Consider the following 13,043-nt stretch of genomic DNA (forward strand, 5'->3'; position numbering starts at 1 on the left):
TTATTAAGCATCAGCTGTACTCTTAACATCATCATGTTCTGCCACAAATGAGAAGCCTATGTAACATGTGCCGTTACAGGGAGGTGTGAGCAGCAGTAAAACTTGAAAGTGGCCAACAGTCCCTTTCAAGAGAGGGGATTCTGGCTGCAGAATGGGAGGTGAAGAGGCATAAGGAGTAAGGGAATGGAAAGATGGATGGAAAACAGGGAATTCAAGAAGAGAACAGAAATAAAGAAATAAAAAAAAAAATCAAAAAGAACAAAACCCCACTAGATCAAGGAAAACTCAAATGCAAAAAACCTTGGCTGAATAAAAGATAAATAAGACAAGAAGACTGTGATTCAGAAAAAATAGTTTATGATGCCCCCCACCCCTGAAAATTCAATCAGGTACCAATCCAGCCAGTACCATGTGGTAAAAGTACACTTAGAAAGTCAATACAGGGGATCCCTGGGTGGCTCAGTGGTTTAGCGCCTGCCTTTGGCTCAGGGTGCAATCCTGGAGACCCGGGATCGAGTCCCGCGTCAGGCTCCTGGCATAGAGCTGCTTCTCCCTCCTCCTGTGTCTCTGCCTCTCTCTCTCTCTCTATGTCTATCATAAATAATAAATAAATAAATACTAAAAAAAAGAAAGTCAATACATACACAGGTAAAAATCACACATGGGTCAAAGCTCAGTACTGTTTAGAGTTGATTCTATATCACAGGTTCAGCCATCGTAACAAAATATTAATCAAGAATATTGAAAAAAAAAAGATCATTCCAAGTAGGCACACATGCCTTTAAAATAATTTATCAGAACATGGTGGGCACAGTCAATACTGCAGCCACATTCTCGAGCCTAGAGGATCAAGACGAAGTGTACAGCTTTCCTTACAGAACATGTCCACAATAAAGTTCGTTGGAATGCCATCCAAGTCAGCACAACTAAAACTAAAAATGGATGGAAAAACTAGAAAGTAAGAAAATTGTGTCATTATATTTTTTAAAGGCTTGAAAAAATAAACTTTACTAATTAAAAAAAGCCATTAATCCTAAAGAAAGAAGCTTCAATTACCAAGAACCTCTACATTCATCAAAATTGAGGAGGGTACCTAATAATGAAGCACTTAATATCACAACAAATTATCTCTCTAAAAAGCATTATTTATAAGTCAGATACAACGAAATAACTCACATTCTCAATGAACTGGGTATTAGACAGCATAAGGAAATCATTGAAGACATTATGCAGGCGACAATCTGTTGCTTTAGTTTCCCGGATTAGACCATCCACTTGTTTCTTGATCTCATGGGTTCTAGAGATAGTCTGCTGTGAGAATTCCTGTAGAAACTGTAGTAGCTATATTAAAAATAAACATAAAGCGGTATCAATATCACATGAGACTATCCTATGTATCAAAAGATAGGGATCCCTGGGTGGTGCAGGGGTTTGGCGCCTGCCTTTGGCCCAGGGTGTGATCCTGGAGACCCGGGATCGAGTCCCACGTCGGGCTCCCGGTGCATGGAGCCTGCTTCTCCCTCTGCCTATGTCTCTGCCTCTCTCTCTCTGTGTGTGACTATCATAAAAAAAAAATAAAAGAAGAACCCATTTCTTTTCACCTTTGTGTAAGTGTATGTGTGCTGGAATGTAAGGGATGCTGCTTTTGACAATACCCAGGACCAAGTAGCCCTGAAAAACATTAAAGAAGTTCATCAAAACAGTGCCAAGGAGTCGGTGGACACTTGCTATCTCATTTCTGGTGAAATTTGAAAGTCCTGTTTGGTTATCACTCTTCAGAAATCCCAGAAGAAGGGCAAACTAACAAACCACTACTCTTATTTAAAAAAAAAATGGCATTCATATGGGACTTTGGAATCACAGCTCTGGGCTTCTAGCCCCCGCTTTCAAAGTCCCACTCCGGGATATCCATTTACAGGCTTGTCTACCTCCCCATACGGTCTGGGTCTCAACGTGGAAGGGCCTCACTAGGGACCTAGCAATCCAGCAGCGCAGAGAAAACCTATCTGCCTCCCTCAGGATGGATATGGGTGCGCTGCTACAAAACTCAAACCAGGAAGAGAACCCCGCGTGTGGGCTGTAGGCCCAGTGGGGGCACTCAGCCGGCTAAGGACGACCCGCCCTCCCCTGCCCGGGGGCCTAGAACTGCAGCCGCGGTGTCTTTGAAGGCGAGAGGGTTATGTTATTAAGAACAGCAGAGGCAGGGGATCCCTGGGTGGCTCAGCTGTTTAGCGCCTGCCTTCGGCCCAGGACGTGATCCTGGAGTCCCGGGATCGAGTCCATATCGGGCTCCCTGCATGGTCCCTGCCTGTGTCTCTGCCTGTGTGTGTGTGTGTGTGTGTCTCACGAATAAATAAATAAAATCTTTAAAAAAAAATGGCAGCGGGATAGATCGGGTGGAGAAGGAATTGGGGCTCCTGTTCTGCCCGCAGGCCGCGCGCCACCCCAGGCGGCCCCGCCTTCCCCTCCCGGTCCCGGGGCCCGCCTCTCACGCCCGCATCAGCCGCCAGCGACCAGCTCTGGCTGCTCCTACGGATCTCCTCCACCGACCAGGGTCGCTCCCACACGGGCTCGGACGCCGGCGCCCGCTCCTGGTCCGGGGTCGTCCGGTTCATCTGCAGCGGCAAGACCAGAGAGGCTGAGCTTCGGAGAGGCGAAGGCCCGGCCCGGCCCGGCCAGCTCCTGCCCTCCCCGGCCCCGGCCCCGCCCCGGCCCGGCCCGCCGCCCTCACCATCCCGGTCGTGCAGTCCGGCAGGCTCCGAGGCAGGCAGCCACGACCCCACCCGCCGAGGCCCGCAGGTCTGCGGAAGCCGAGCGCCGAGTCCGGAGCCCTGCGGGGCGCGGCACGTGACCGGCTCTCACGTGACTGGGCTCACACGTGACCGGATGTGCATGGCGCCGGAAAAAAGAGGCGGCCACCAGCTAGGGAGTCGTCAGGCGGCTTGCGGCTGGGCTAAGGTGGGAGCTGGCGGGAAGGGTGACGACGCTAGGGGGCGCTGGCGGGGCGCACTCCGCACGGTTGCACTAGAGGGAGCGTGGGGCCCGACGCGGTGGCTGCCGAGTGGCCTCGGGGGAGCGGCGAGGTAGCCGGTGGGACCACCCGGCTAGGGCCTTCGCCGTCGAGTCACGCGGGCGGACGGAAAGCTGGCCCCGCCGGGGCGCTCTGCTGCCTCCCGCTGGGCCTTCACGCCGGTGCTCAGTAAGTGGCGAAGGGCGGAGCAGCCTGACCATCAGTTTGCTCGCTTTCGACTCCGTGTGTAGGCAGGGCCTGCTTAAGATCCTTCACTCGGATTCGCTCGACAGTGAGTCCACAGATGCAAGCTCAGACTTCTCATAAGACAAGCAAAAATCCTTTGTGATCTGGTCCCCGCTGCGAATATATCTTCGACTCTCCCCGCTCCCTACTAGCACTCCGTGATCCAGATTTTAATCCCTCTTGTGCCAGACCAATTTACTTCTCTAATTAAATATCCCAGTTTCTTTTCGTTCCTTTGTGCCCAAGGGCAAGTTATTTAACCTCTGCTAGCTTCCTCCTCAGAAAAAGGAAGAAACATATCTTGCAGGGACATGGTATCAAATATGTAATATTCTTGTTTGGAGGTGCCTGGCGGACTCGCTCAGTGCAGTATGCGACTCATGGTCTCAGGGTCATTAGTTATACCCCACATCGGATGCGGAGCCTACTTTAGAAAAAAACAAAAAACTTACTTCATGTGCATTTTGGTAAGTTCACAATCTTTTAAATAGTTATGATAGGAATTGGGGTGTTTTATGATTTACAGGATTTTAATTTTCACATCGTGGAAACAATGGCATATTCTCTTTATTTTCACTTATGACTATAATGTGGCTATTGCTCAAAGTCAGGGACAGGTCTAACAATTTTGTTGAAGATATAAACTTCTCAGCATTACACAATCCGATGTAATATGTAGTATTTCCTAATAGTTTAATGGATGTTTCATTGTTCATTAATATTAGAGGATTTAATAAGAGAAAAGCCACTGCCAAAATCTGCCTTACAACTGAAAATCCAGGGGCGCCTGGGTAGCTCAGTCAGTTAAGCAATCAACTCTTGATGTCAGCTCAGGTCATGAAAGAATCAAGAGATCCAGCCCTGCCTCAGCTCCATGCTGGCTTGGAGTCTGCTTAAGATTTTTTCTCGGGACCCCTGGGTGGCGCAGCGGTTTAGCGCCTGCCTTTGGCCCAGGGCGTGATCCTGGAGACTCGGGATTGAATCCCACGTCGGGCTCCCGGTGCATGGAGCCTGCTTCTCCCTCCGCCTGTGTCTCTGCCTCCCTCTCTCTCTCTCTCTCTCTCTCTCTCTCTCTCTCTCTCTCTCTGTGTGACTATCATAAATAAATAAAAAATTTAAAAAAAAAAAGATTTTTCCTCTCTCTCTCTCTCTCTGCCCCTTCCTGCACTAGCCTGCGTGTGCTTTCTCTCTCTCTCTCTCTCTCTCTCAAAAACAAATGAAAATCCAGAATGTTAAAAGCTACAAAATTGGTCATTGTTAAGACAGGGTTTTACAAAGTCATTGCTGAAGCTACAGGTACTAATGGAAAAGTAACAATAATAATAATTTTAAAAGCTTTAATTTATCCAAATTTGCTATCATTTATATAATTTATACAAGCAGTGTTAAATATACACATTTTACATTACAGTGTGAAGCACAGTATTTATAAAATGACCAATGCTATAGCCTTAGTATTAACATATGCAAATGAATTTGGACCTGTGACTAAGAGTGCTCAAATCCAGCTGATTTTCTAAGTAATTATGTGGTCCAAATGGTGTGATTATAGCATTAGAGTTTAGAATTGTAACCAACCATCTCTAACCAAGCCCCCAATTTGGTTAGAGGTAGTTGATTTGCATGTATTGCTAGCTAGTTCCTTTGTATGTATTGCTAGCCCTCTGTGGTTCTGATAATAGGACTTGTGCATTTTGTTTTATGAGAACCCACAAACCTAAAAATCCAATAATATAGTTCTGACCCATTTTAATAAGTCTACTAACTGTAAGTTATGTGCTTTTTTAAAAAATGGCAGTTGTAGGATCCCTGGGTGGTGCAGTGGTTTGGCGCCTGCCTTTGGCCCAGGGCGCGATCCTGGAGACCCAGGATCAAATCCCACGTCGGGCTCCTGGTGCATGGAGCCTGCTTCTCCCTCTGCCGATGTCTCTGCCTCTCTCTCTCTGTGACTATCATAAATAAATAAAAATTGAAAAAAAAAAATTTTTTAAATGGCGGTTGTTTTTAAAATATTATTATAGTACTTTATTAATTATGTATCTGGTAGTTTGGCCAAATGGACGGCCTCAAAATTACTACCAGTTATCATTTTGCACTAGTATATGAAACATGAGCAGCAAATGTGTGCAACTATATCCCAAAACTGTCAAGCTCTACAGTCTTCAAGTTAGATTTCTTAACTACAAGATACAGTTTGCCAATCACCCTGCTCACCAAAATTTTTTTTAAGATTTGGTGGTTTACTTGAGAGAGAGAGCATAAGCAGGAGGGGCAGAGGGAGAGGGAGAATCTCAGACTGCGCTGAGCACAGAGACTGATCCAAGGCCCAATTCCAGGACCCCGAGATCACAACATGAGCTGAAACCAAGAGTTAGATGCTTAACTGACTTCACCACCCAGGCCACCAAATTCTTTTTAATAAGACTCACAAATTTATTTATGACATTGTTCCTCCTTTCTGGTAAAACCCTTATTTCAACAAACTACTACCCGCAAGGTGGGTTTACAACTCTTAAAATGTCATTATTCTAGGTGACCTTTATCTGAAGTGTTTTTGAAATACTGATGATCACAAAAATCTCCTTCCATTTTATAACAGTTTCTAACTTAAGGTACACACAATAGGGCAGCCCAGGTGGCTCAGCGGTTTAGCGCCGCCTTCAGCCCGGGGCTTGAGACCCGGGATCGAGTCCCACATCAGGCTCCCTGCATGGAGCCTGCTTCTCCCTCTGCCTGTGTCTCTGCCTCTCTCTAGAAGTCTCTCATGAATAAATAAATAAAAATCTTTAAAAAAGAAAAGGTACACACAATAATGTAGACCACTAGCTGCTTGCCTTTTCAATAAAGGTAGAATTCAAGTCAAAGGTATTAAATAACTTGTAATGCTTTTTCTGTTCCATAGGATTAATTTTACATCTTTACAGCATCACAGGCTGAGAAAACTGGGGAATAATACATTTTATGCTTTCATAATGCATAGCTCTCAGATGTTGCACTGAAATACCTACAGATCTAAAATATCAATGTTTGAGGTTGACCATCAAATGTATTATATGTAACGTAAGGACTGATTTTTCTAACTCTACTTTCTTGAAAATAAGTCTAGCCACCCTGCTTTATTTTACAGAAACTCCAACGTGGGTAAGCCATAGTTCTTCTAAGAGTCATTTAAAGTGCCTAAGAAAAGATTTTCTACAAGAATGGGCAATTCAGAGGCTCCACATGAGGTGACTCAGAAATGCTTCCCTATAAAACAACCCAGAAACCAGGCACCCCACAGTAAGTACAACATGCTCCTCTAACAGATCTCTGCTCTCTGACCTTGGTAGAAAAGCTGATCCATATACAGAGTAATAGAGTCTGATGAGTTATGGGAATCAAGCAGCTTTACTTACTGATTCTAAACTCTGACTTTATATGTCAACAAGCAGCACTTTTTGGGCTGTCAGGGATGCATTTCTCCCACAGCCCTTTCCCTGCCTCTGTTAATCATTGAGCTCTCTTTTTCTGAATTTGAGAGTGAGTCAAGGCTTTAACTCTAGGGTGGCCTGATAAAGATTCAAGAGTTGGAATTTTAAATCAGCTGCAAGTCTTTAGAGCTTTGATACTATATGACATTAAATAACCCTTCCCCGTGTTTATCCAACCTCCCCTTGACTCTGCTAATTGCCCACATACATCAGAAGGCAGGCCTCAAGTAATGCCCAAATACATCAGAAGGCAGCCTCAAGTAATGCCATCATCATTCCCAGAAGTGGTTGGCAAGTCTTACCAGGAGACTTTGTAACCCTCCTAGGAGTCCAGTTCCTACACTGACTGTTTAATGAAAGCTAAACCACTAAGAAATGCTCCTGCATCATGATAATTTTGCTCACCCATTTGCTTCATTCCTTTTTTAAAAAAAGATTTTATCTGTTTATTCATGAGAGACACAGAGAGAGAGGCAAAGACATAGGCAGAGAGAGAAGCAGCTCCCCATGGGACTGCTCAATGCAATTGAGACTCAATGTGGGACTCAATGCCAGGACTCCAGGATCACTCTCTGAACCAAAGGCTACCCAGGCACCCCAAAAAATGGACTTAAAAAAAAATACTGCTGAAACAACTGAGTAGCTATTTGGGATAAGATAAAAGTAGAACCGTAACTATCATTTCACGTAAAAATAAATTCCAACTGGATTAAAGATCTAAATGCAAAAACCGAAATCATGCAAGTGACATGACAAATGACTTCCTCTTTAGCCTCAGTATAAGTAGAGTCTAACTATGACTTGAAATCTGTAATAATAAAAAAAAATGATAAATTTGAATGCATAAAAATAAAACATTTCTCATGGTCAAAGCCATCATAAAGTCAAACAACAATTGGCAAACCAAAAGAAAATATTTGCGATGTATATAACAGACAAATAGCTAATATCTCTAATATACTAGGAAGATATTAAAGAACTCTTAAAAATTATGGGATCCCTGGGTGGCGCAGCGGTTTGGCGCCTGCCTTTGGCCCAGGGCGCGATCCTGGAGACCCGGGATCGAATCCCACGTCGGGCTCCTGGTGCATGGAGCCTGCTTCTCCCTCTGCCTGTGTCTCTGCCTCTCTCTCTCTCTCTCTCTCACTGCGTGCCTATCATAAATAAAAAAATAAAATAAAATAAAAAAATAAATAAATAAAGAACTCTTAAAAATTAAATCGCAAGACACTACAAAAAAAAGGAGAATCAACTGCCAGTTTCCTCAACAGAATATTTAACAAACCAAATCCAACAATACAATAAAAAAATCATTCATCACAGTCAAGTGGGATGTGTTCCCAGAATATAAGGGTGTTTTAATATTCACAAATCAATCAACATGTTACATCATATCAATAAGAGAAACGATAAAACCCACATGATCATCTCAATAAATGCAGAAAAAATGTTGACAGAGTACAAGATCCATTCATGATAAAAAGCCCTCAACAAGGTAGTTCTAGAGGGAACATACCTCAGCATAAAAAGGCCATATGTGAAAAACCCACAGCAAACATCATACTCAGTGGGGAAAAACTAAGAGCTTTTCCCTGAAGATCAGGAACAAGACAGGCATGCCCACTTTCACCACTTTACTTCAGCATAGTCTGGAAGTCCTAGCCACAGCAATCAGACAACAAAAAGAAAGAAAAGGCATCCAAATTAGTAATGAAAAAGTAAAACTTTCACTATTTGCAAATGAAATGCTACTATATATAGAAAATCTGAGAGACTACTACTAGAACTGATAAATGAATTCAGTAAAGTTACAGGATACAAAATCAATGTACAAAAAGCTCTTTCATTTTTATTCACTAATAATGAAGCAGGAGAAAAAAATTAAGAAAACAGTCCCATTTACAATTACACTAAAAATAATAAAATACCTAGGAATAAACTTAAAGTTGTAAAAGCCCTGTATTCTGAAAACTATAAGATACTGATGAAAGAAATTGAAGACAACACAAAAAAATGGAAAGACAGAGGCTCCTGGGGGACTCAGTTGGTTAAGCCTTTGGCTCGTGTCATGATCCCAGGGTCCTAGGATCAAGCCTTGCATCAGGCTCCCTGATGAGCAGGGAGCCTGCTTCTCCCTCTCCCTCTGTTGCTACCCTTGCTTGTGTGCTCTCTCATTCTCTCTCTCCAATAAATAAATAAATTAATTAATTAATTAATTCTTAAAAAAAAAAAAGAAATGGAAAGACAGTCCATGGTTATGGGTTGGAAGAAAAAATATTGTTAAAACATCTGTACTACCCAAAGCAACCTACAGACTTAAGGCAACGCCTATCAAAATACCAACAGCAATTTTCACAGAACTAGAAAAATACTAAAATTTGTTTGGAGCCTCAAAAGACCCCAAATAGCTAAAGCAATGAGAAAGAAAAACAATACTAGAGGTATCACAATTCCAGCCTTCAAATTATGTTATAAAGCTGTATTATTCAAGCCAGTATACCACTGGCATAAAAATAGACACATAGATCAATGGAACAGAATAGAAAACCTAGAAATAAACCCACAATTATATAGCCAACTAATCTTTGACAAAAGAGGGAAGAATATGCCATCAGAAACAGTCTCTTCAACAAATGGTATTGGGGAAATTGGACAGCTATATGCAAAAGAATGAAGCTGGACCACTTTCTTACACCATACACACACACACACACACACACACACACACACAAAACCTCAAAATGTGAGGCCTGAAACCATGAAAATCCTAGAATAGCACAGGCAGTAATTTCTCTGACATTGTGGTAGCAGCATCCTTCTAGATCCGCCTCCTGAGGCAAGGGAAACAAAAGCCAAAATAAACTATTAAAACTACATCAAAAATGAAAAGCTTCTGCATAGCAAAGACAACAACACACAAAACTAAAAGATAATCTACTGGATAGGTGAAGATATTTGCAAATGTTGTAGCTGATAAGGGGTTGGTATCCAAAGTAAAGAACTGATACAACTCAACACACAGAAAACCAAATAATCTGATTTTAAAATGGGCAGAAGACACATACAGACATTTCCCCAAAGAATACGTTCAGAATGCCAGCAGACACATGAGAAGATGCTCAACATCACTCATCATCAGGAAGATGCAAATCAAAAACACAGCAAGATATCACCTCACACCTGTCAGAATGGCTAAAATTAAAAAACACAAGGTGAGTATGTGAGAAGAAAGCAGCCTCCTACACTGTTGGTGGGAATGTAAATTGGTGCAACTATCATTAAAAACAATATGGAGATTCCTCAAAAAATTAAAAATAGTATTACCATATAATCCAGTAATTCCAGTGCTAGATACCTGAAGAATTGAAAACACTAATTCAAAGGGACATGCGCACCCTATGTTTATTGCAGCATAATTTATAATAGTTAAGATATGGAAGCAACTCAAGTGTCCATTGATAGATGAATGGATAAAAAATATGTGGCATGTATATATAATGGAAGGTTACTCAGCCATAAAAAAAAGAATGTAATTTTCCCATCTGCAATAACATGGATGGATCTAGAGAATATAATGCTAAGTGAAATAAGTCAGAGAAAGACAAATACTGTATGATTTCACTTATATGTGGAATTTAAGAAACAAAGGAAAATAGAAAGATGAACCAAAAAAACACTCTTTTTTTTTAAAAAAGATTTTATTTATTTTTTTAAAGATTTTATTTATTTATTCATGAGACACAGAGAGAGAGAGAGAGAAAGGCAGAGGCACAGGCAGAGTGAGAAGCAGGCTCCGTGCAGGGACCCTGACGTGGGACTCGATCCCGGGTCTCCAGGATCAGGTTCTGAGCTGAAGGCAGCGCTAAACCTCTGAGCCACCCGGGCTGCCCAAGATTTTATTTATTTATTCATGAGAGACACACACAGGCTCCCCATGGGGAGCCTGATGCAGGACTTTGATCCCAGGACCCTGGGATCACACCTTGAGCCAAAAGCAGACGCTCAACCACTGAGCCACCCAGGTACCCCCAAATCAAACTCTTAATAATAGAGAATAGACAGATGGTTACCAAAAGGATGTGGGTGAGGGGATGGGTAAAATAAGTGAAGGGGATTAAGAGAACACTTATGATGAACACTGAGTAATGTATGGAATTGTTGAATTGCTATATTGTATATCTGAAACTAATATAACACTGTATATCAATTATACTGAAATTTTTTTTTAAAGAGGTTTCTTAAATAAAAACAAAAGCCAATTAGAAAATATAGTGGAAGAAAATGTTATAGGGAAGTCTGGGTGGCTCAGTGGTTGAGCATCTGCCTTTGGCTCAGGTTGTGATCCTGGGGTCCTGGGATTAAATTCTACATCAGGTCCATTAAGGGAGCCTGCCTCTCCCTCTGCCTATGTCTCTGCCTCTCTCTCTCTATCTCTCATGAATAAATAAATAAATCTTTTTAAAAAAGAAAATGTTATATTTAAAATAGCAACAAAAATACCCTAGGAATAAACTTCAGAAATGTAAGAAAGGAAACATCAAAATTCCACTAGAGAATGGAATGGCAGACTAAGAATCCAAAAATCCATTCCTCCATAAAAGCAATGAAAACTCTGGCAAAAAAATTCAAAATCAACTTTCTTAGAACTATGAAGATGAACCAAAGACAACAATCCAAGGAACATTTATTCAAGAAAAATAGCTGAATCACGGTAAGAACAGGGAGCTTTTCAGAATTATGCTTGCCCTATTCTGGTTTCCTTCTTTGGAAACCAACAGCTGCACAACATGGTAGCTGCACAACATGGTAGCTGCACAGCTGCACAATTCTGGTTTCCTTCTTTGAAAGCCAACGGCTGCACAACATGGTAGCTGTAGAACCCAATCAGCAACAACCACTGGAGAGACCAGACAAGTTTGGGGCTCCTGAAAGAGCCCTATTCCCAGATAATTATATAGGCTGACCTGTTTAGAGTCTCCTGGAAATTCCCACTCACAAAGCTTATCTTTATTTGACCTCATTCAGAGCTTACTCACTGTGAATAACCTTCTCTTGGAACATTTGTTTAAAAAAAGAAAATCAGGGGCACCTGGGTGGCTCAGTCAGTTAAGTGTCTGCCTTCAGCTCAGGTCATGATCCCAGGGTCCTGGGATTGAGCCCCCCCAATCAGGCTCCCTCTCTCCCTCTGCCTGCTGCTCTCCCTGTTTGTGTGCTTGCTTGCTCTCTCTCTGCTCTTTCTCTCTCTCTCTCTGTCAAATAAGTAAATAAAAATCCTTAGAAAGAAAGGGAAAAAAGAAAAAGAAAGAAAAAATCTGTAGTGACTGTTTAACATAGCGGGTACATGAAAAAGGGTAACAGTTGTAGAACTGAAAAAGAAACTGCCCAAAAACTGAAAAGGAAGTTTGGAGAATGAGATGTCCATAGAAGACTTTGAAAAGTTCCAACATATTCCTGGGGAGCTAGAGGCCAGTTGACGTATAAGCCAGTGCATGTGCCCAGTTAAGACTTGAGAAGGCCCTAATCTCTCCCCTCCTGTTAGTGTTGAGGCTCTGTATAAGCAAGAAGTGAAGGCTAAGCCTGAGCTGTAAATTGCCAAATTTAAGTATGCCCTAACACATAGACACAGACCTCTTGGCAAAGGCTGGGAGACTTACTGATGCCAGACATTTAAGGAATCTCTTTCCAGTCATTGGCTGGACCACTAAGTTAAGTGAGCAGAGACTTCAGTGGCCATACATGACAAAGAAAACAGACTACAAAATTAGTACAGGAAAGTCACTAAACAAGTCCAAAACAACAACAACTGCAACAAACTATTAACTAATAACTAATTAACCAATGTTAAACCTCTTCTTATTTAAATGCCTCCAAAGCCATTTTAAGTAGTAAGAAATAGCATTCTTGTATTATTCCTGACTTAAGTGGATATTCTTTCTTTCTTTTTTTTTTTTTACCATGAAGCTTGCTGCTGCCTTTTTTCATTGATCTTCATAGTTTTTAAATACATGCAATGACCTATGCTCTCTGCCTGGCTGCTCTTCCATCATGACTTCATTTCAAGGCAAATCTATGCCAGCCCTTCCTTGTCTAGACTGGATTCCTTCTAGTCACATTCTTCCATATCTCCCCCTGGAGGAGAACAACCAGGATTTCATCCTCTGGAGGAATATCCCCCAGAGGAATGCAGCACAGAGATGACAATAGCAGCAACAAATTATCAGAGGGCAGCCTTTGAGAATATTAAAGCAAATATCTTAAATTACTATTAGCCAGCAGAATCCAGAAACTCATTGCAGTAACAATAGGCCGTAACAGGT

The 13,043-nt window shown here is 42.1% G+C and overlaps 2 protein-coding genes across 23 annotated transcripts in view; one reads left to right on the plus strand and one right to left on the minus strand.

The window, feature by feature from the left end:
- WASHC2A (WASH complex subunit 2A) overlaps positions 1–2,865 on the minus strand; it is a 55,307-nt gene extending 52,442 nt beyond the window's left edge. For all 19 annotated transcript variants that reach the window (XM_072806290.1, XM_072806289.1, XM_072806293.1 and 16 more), the window contains exons 1-3: positions 2,732–2,865; positions 2,493–2,615; positions 1,177–1,341 (exon numbers count right to left, since the gene is read on the minus strand). In XM_072806290.1, the coding sequence (XP_072662391.1) occupies positions 1,177–1,341; positions 2,493–2,615; positions 2,732–2,734 (291 nt within the window). In that variant the 5' untranslated portion in view covers positions 2,735–2,865. The remainder of the gene's footprint in view (positions 1–1,176; positions 1,342–2,492; positions 2,616–2,731) is intronic.
- NCOA4 (nuclear receptor coactivator 4) overlaps positions 2,842–13,043 on the plus strand; it is a 68,347-nt gene continuing 58,145 nt past the window's right edge. For 2 of the 4 annotated variants that reach the window (XM_072806313.1, XM_072806316.1), the window contains exons 1-3: positions 3,084–3,199; positions 3,601–3,723; positions 6,384–6,535. In XM_072806313.1, the coding sequence (XP_072662414.1) occupies positions 6,457–6,535 (79 nt within the window). In that variant the 5' untranslated portion in view covers positions 3,084–3,199; positions 3,601–3,723; positions 6,384–6,456. Of the gene's footprint in view, positions 2,959–3,083; positions 3,200–3,600; positions 3,724–6,383; positions 6,536–13,043 lie in introns of those variants that run through there. The other 2 variants (XM_072806314.1, XM_072806317.1) reach the window with 1 other exon arrangement.

The sequence above is a fragment of the Canis lupus genome, chromosome 29 (genome assembly GCF_048164855.1).
Source record: "Canis lupus baileyi chromosome 29, mCanLup2.hap1, whole genome shotgun sequence".
In the NCBI taxonomy this organism is placed as follows: Eukaryota; Metazoa; Chordata; class Mammalia; order Carnivora; family Canidae; genus Canis; species Canis lupus.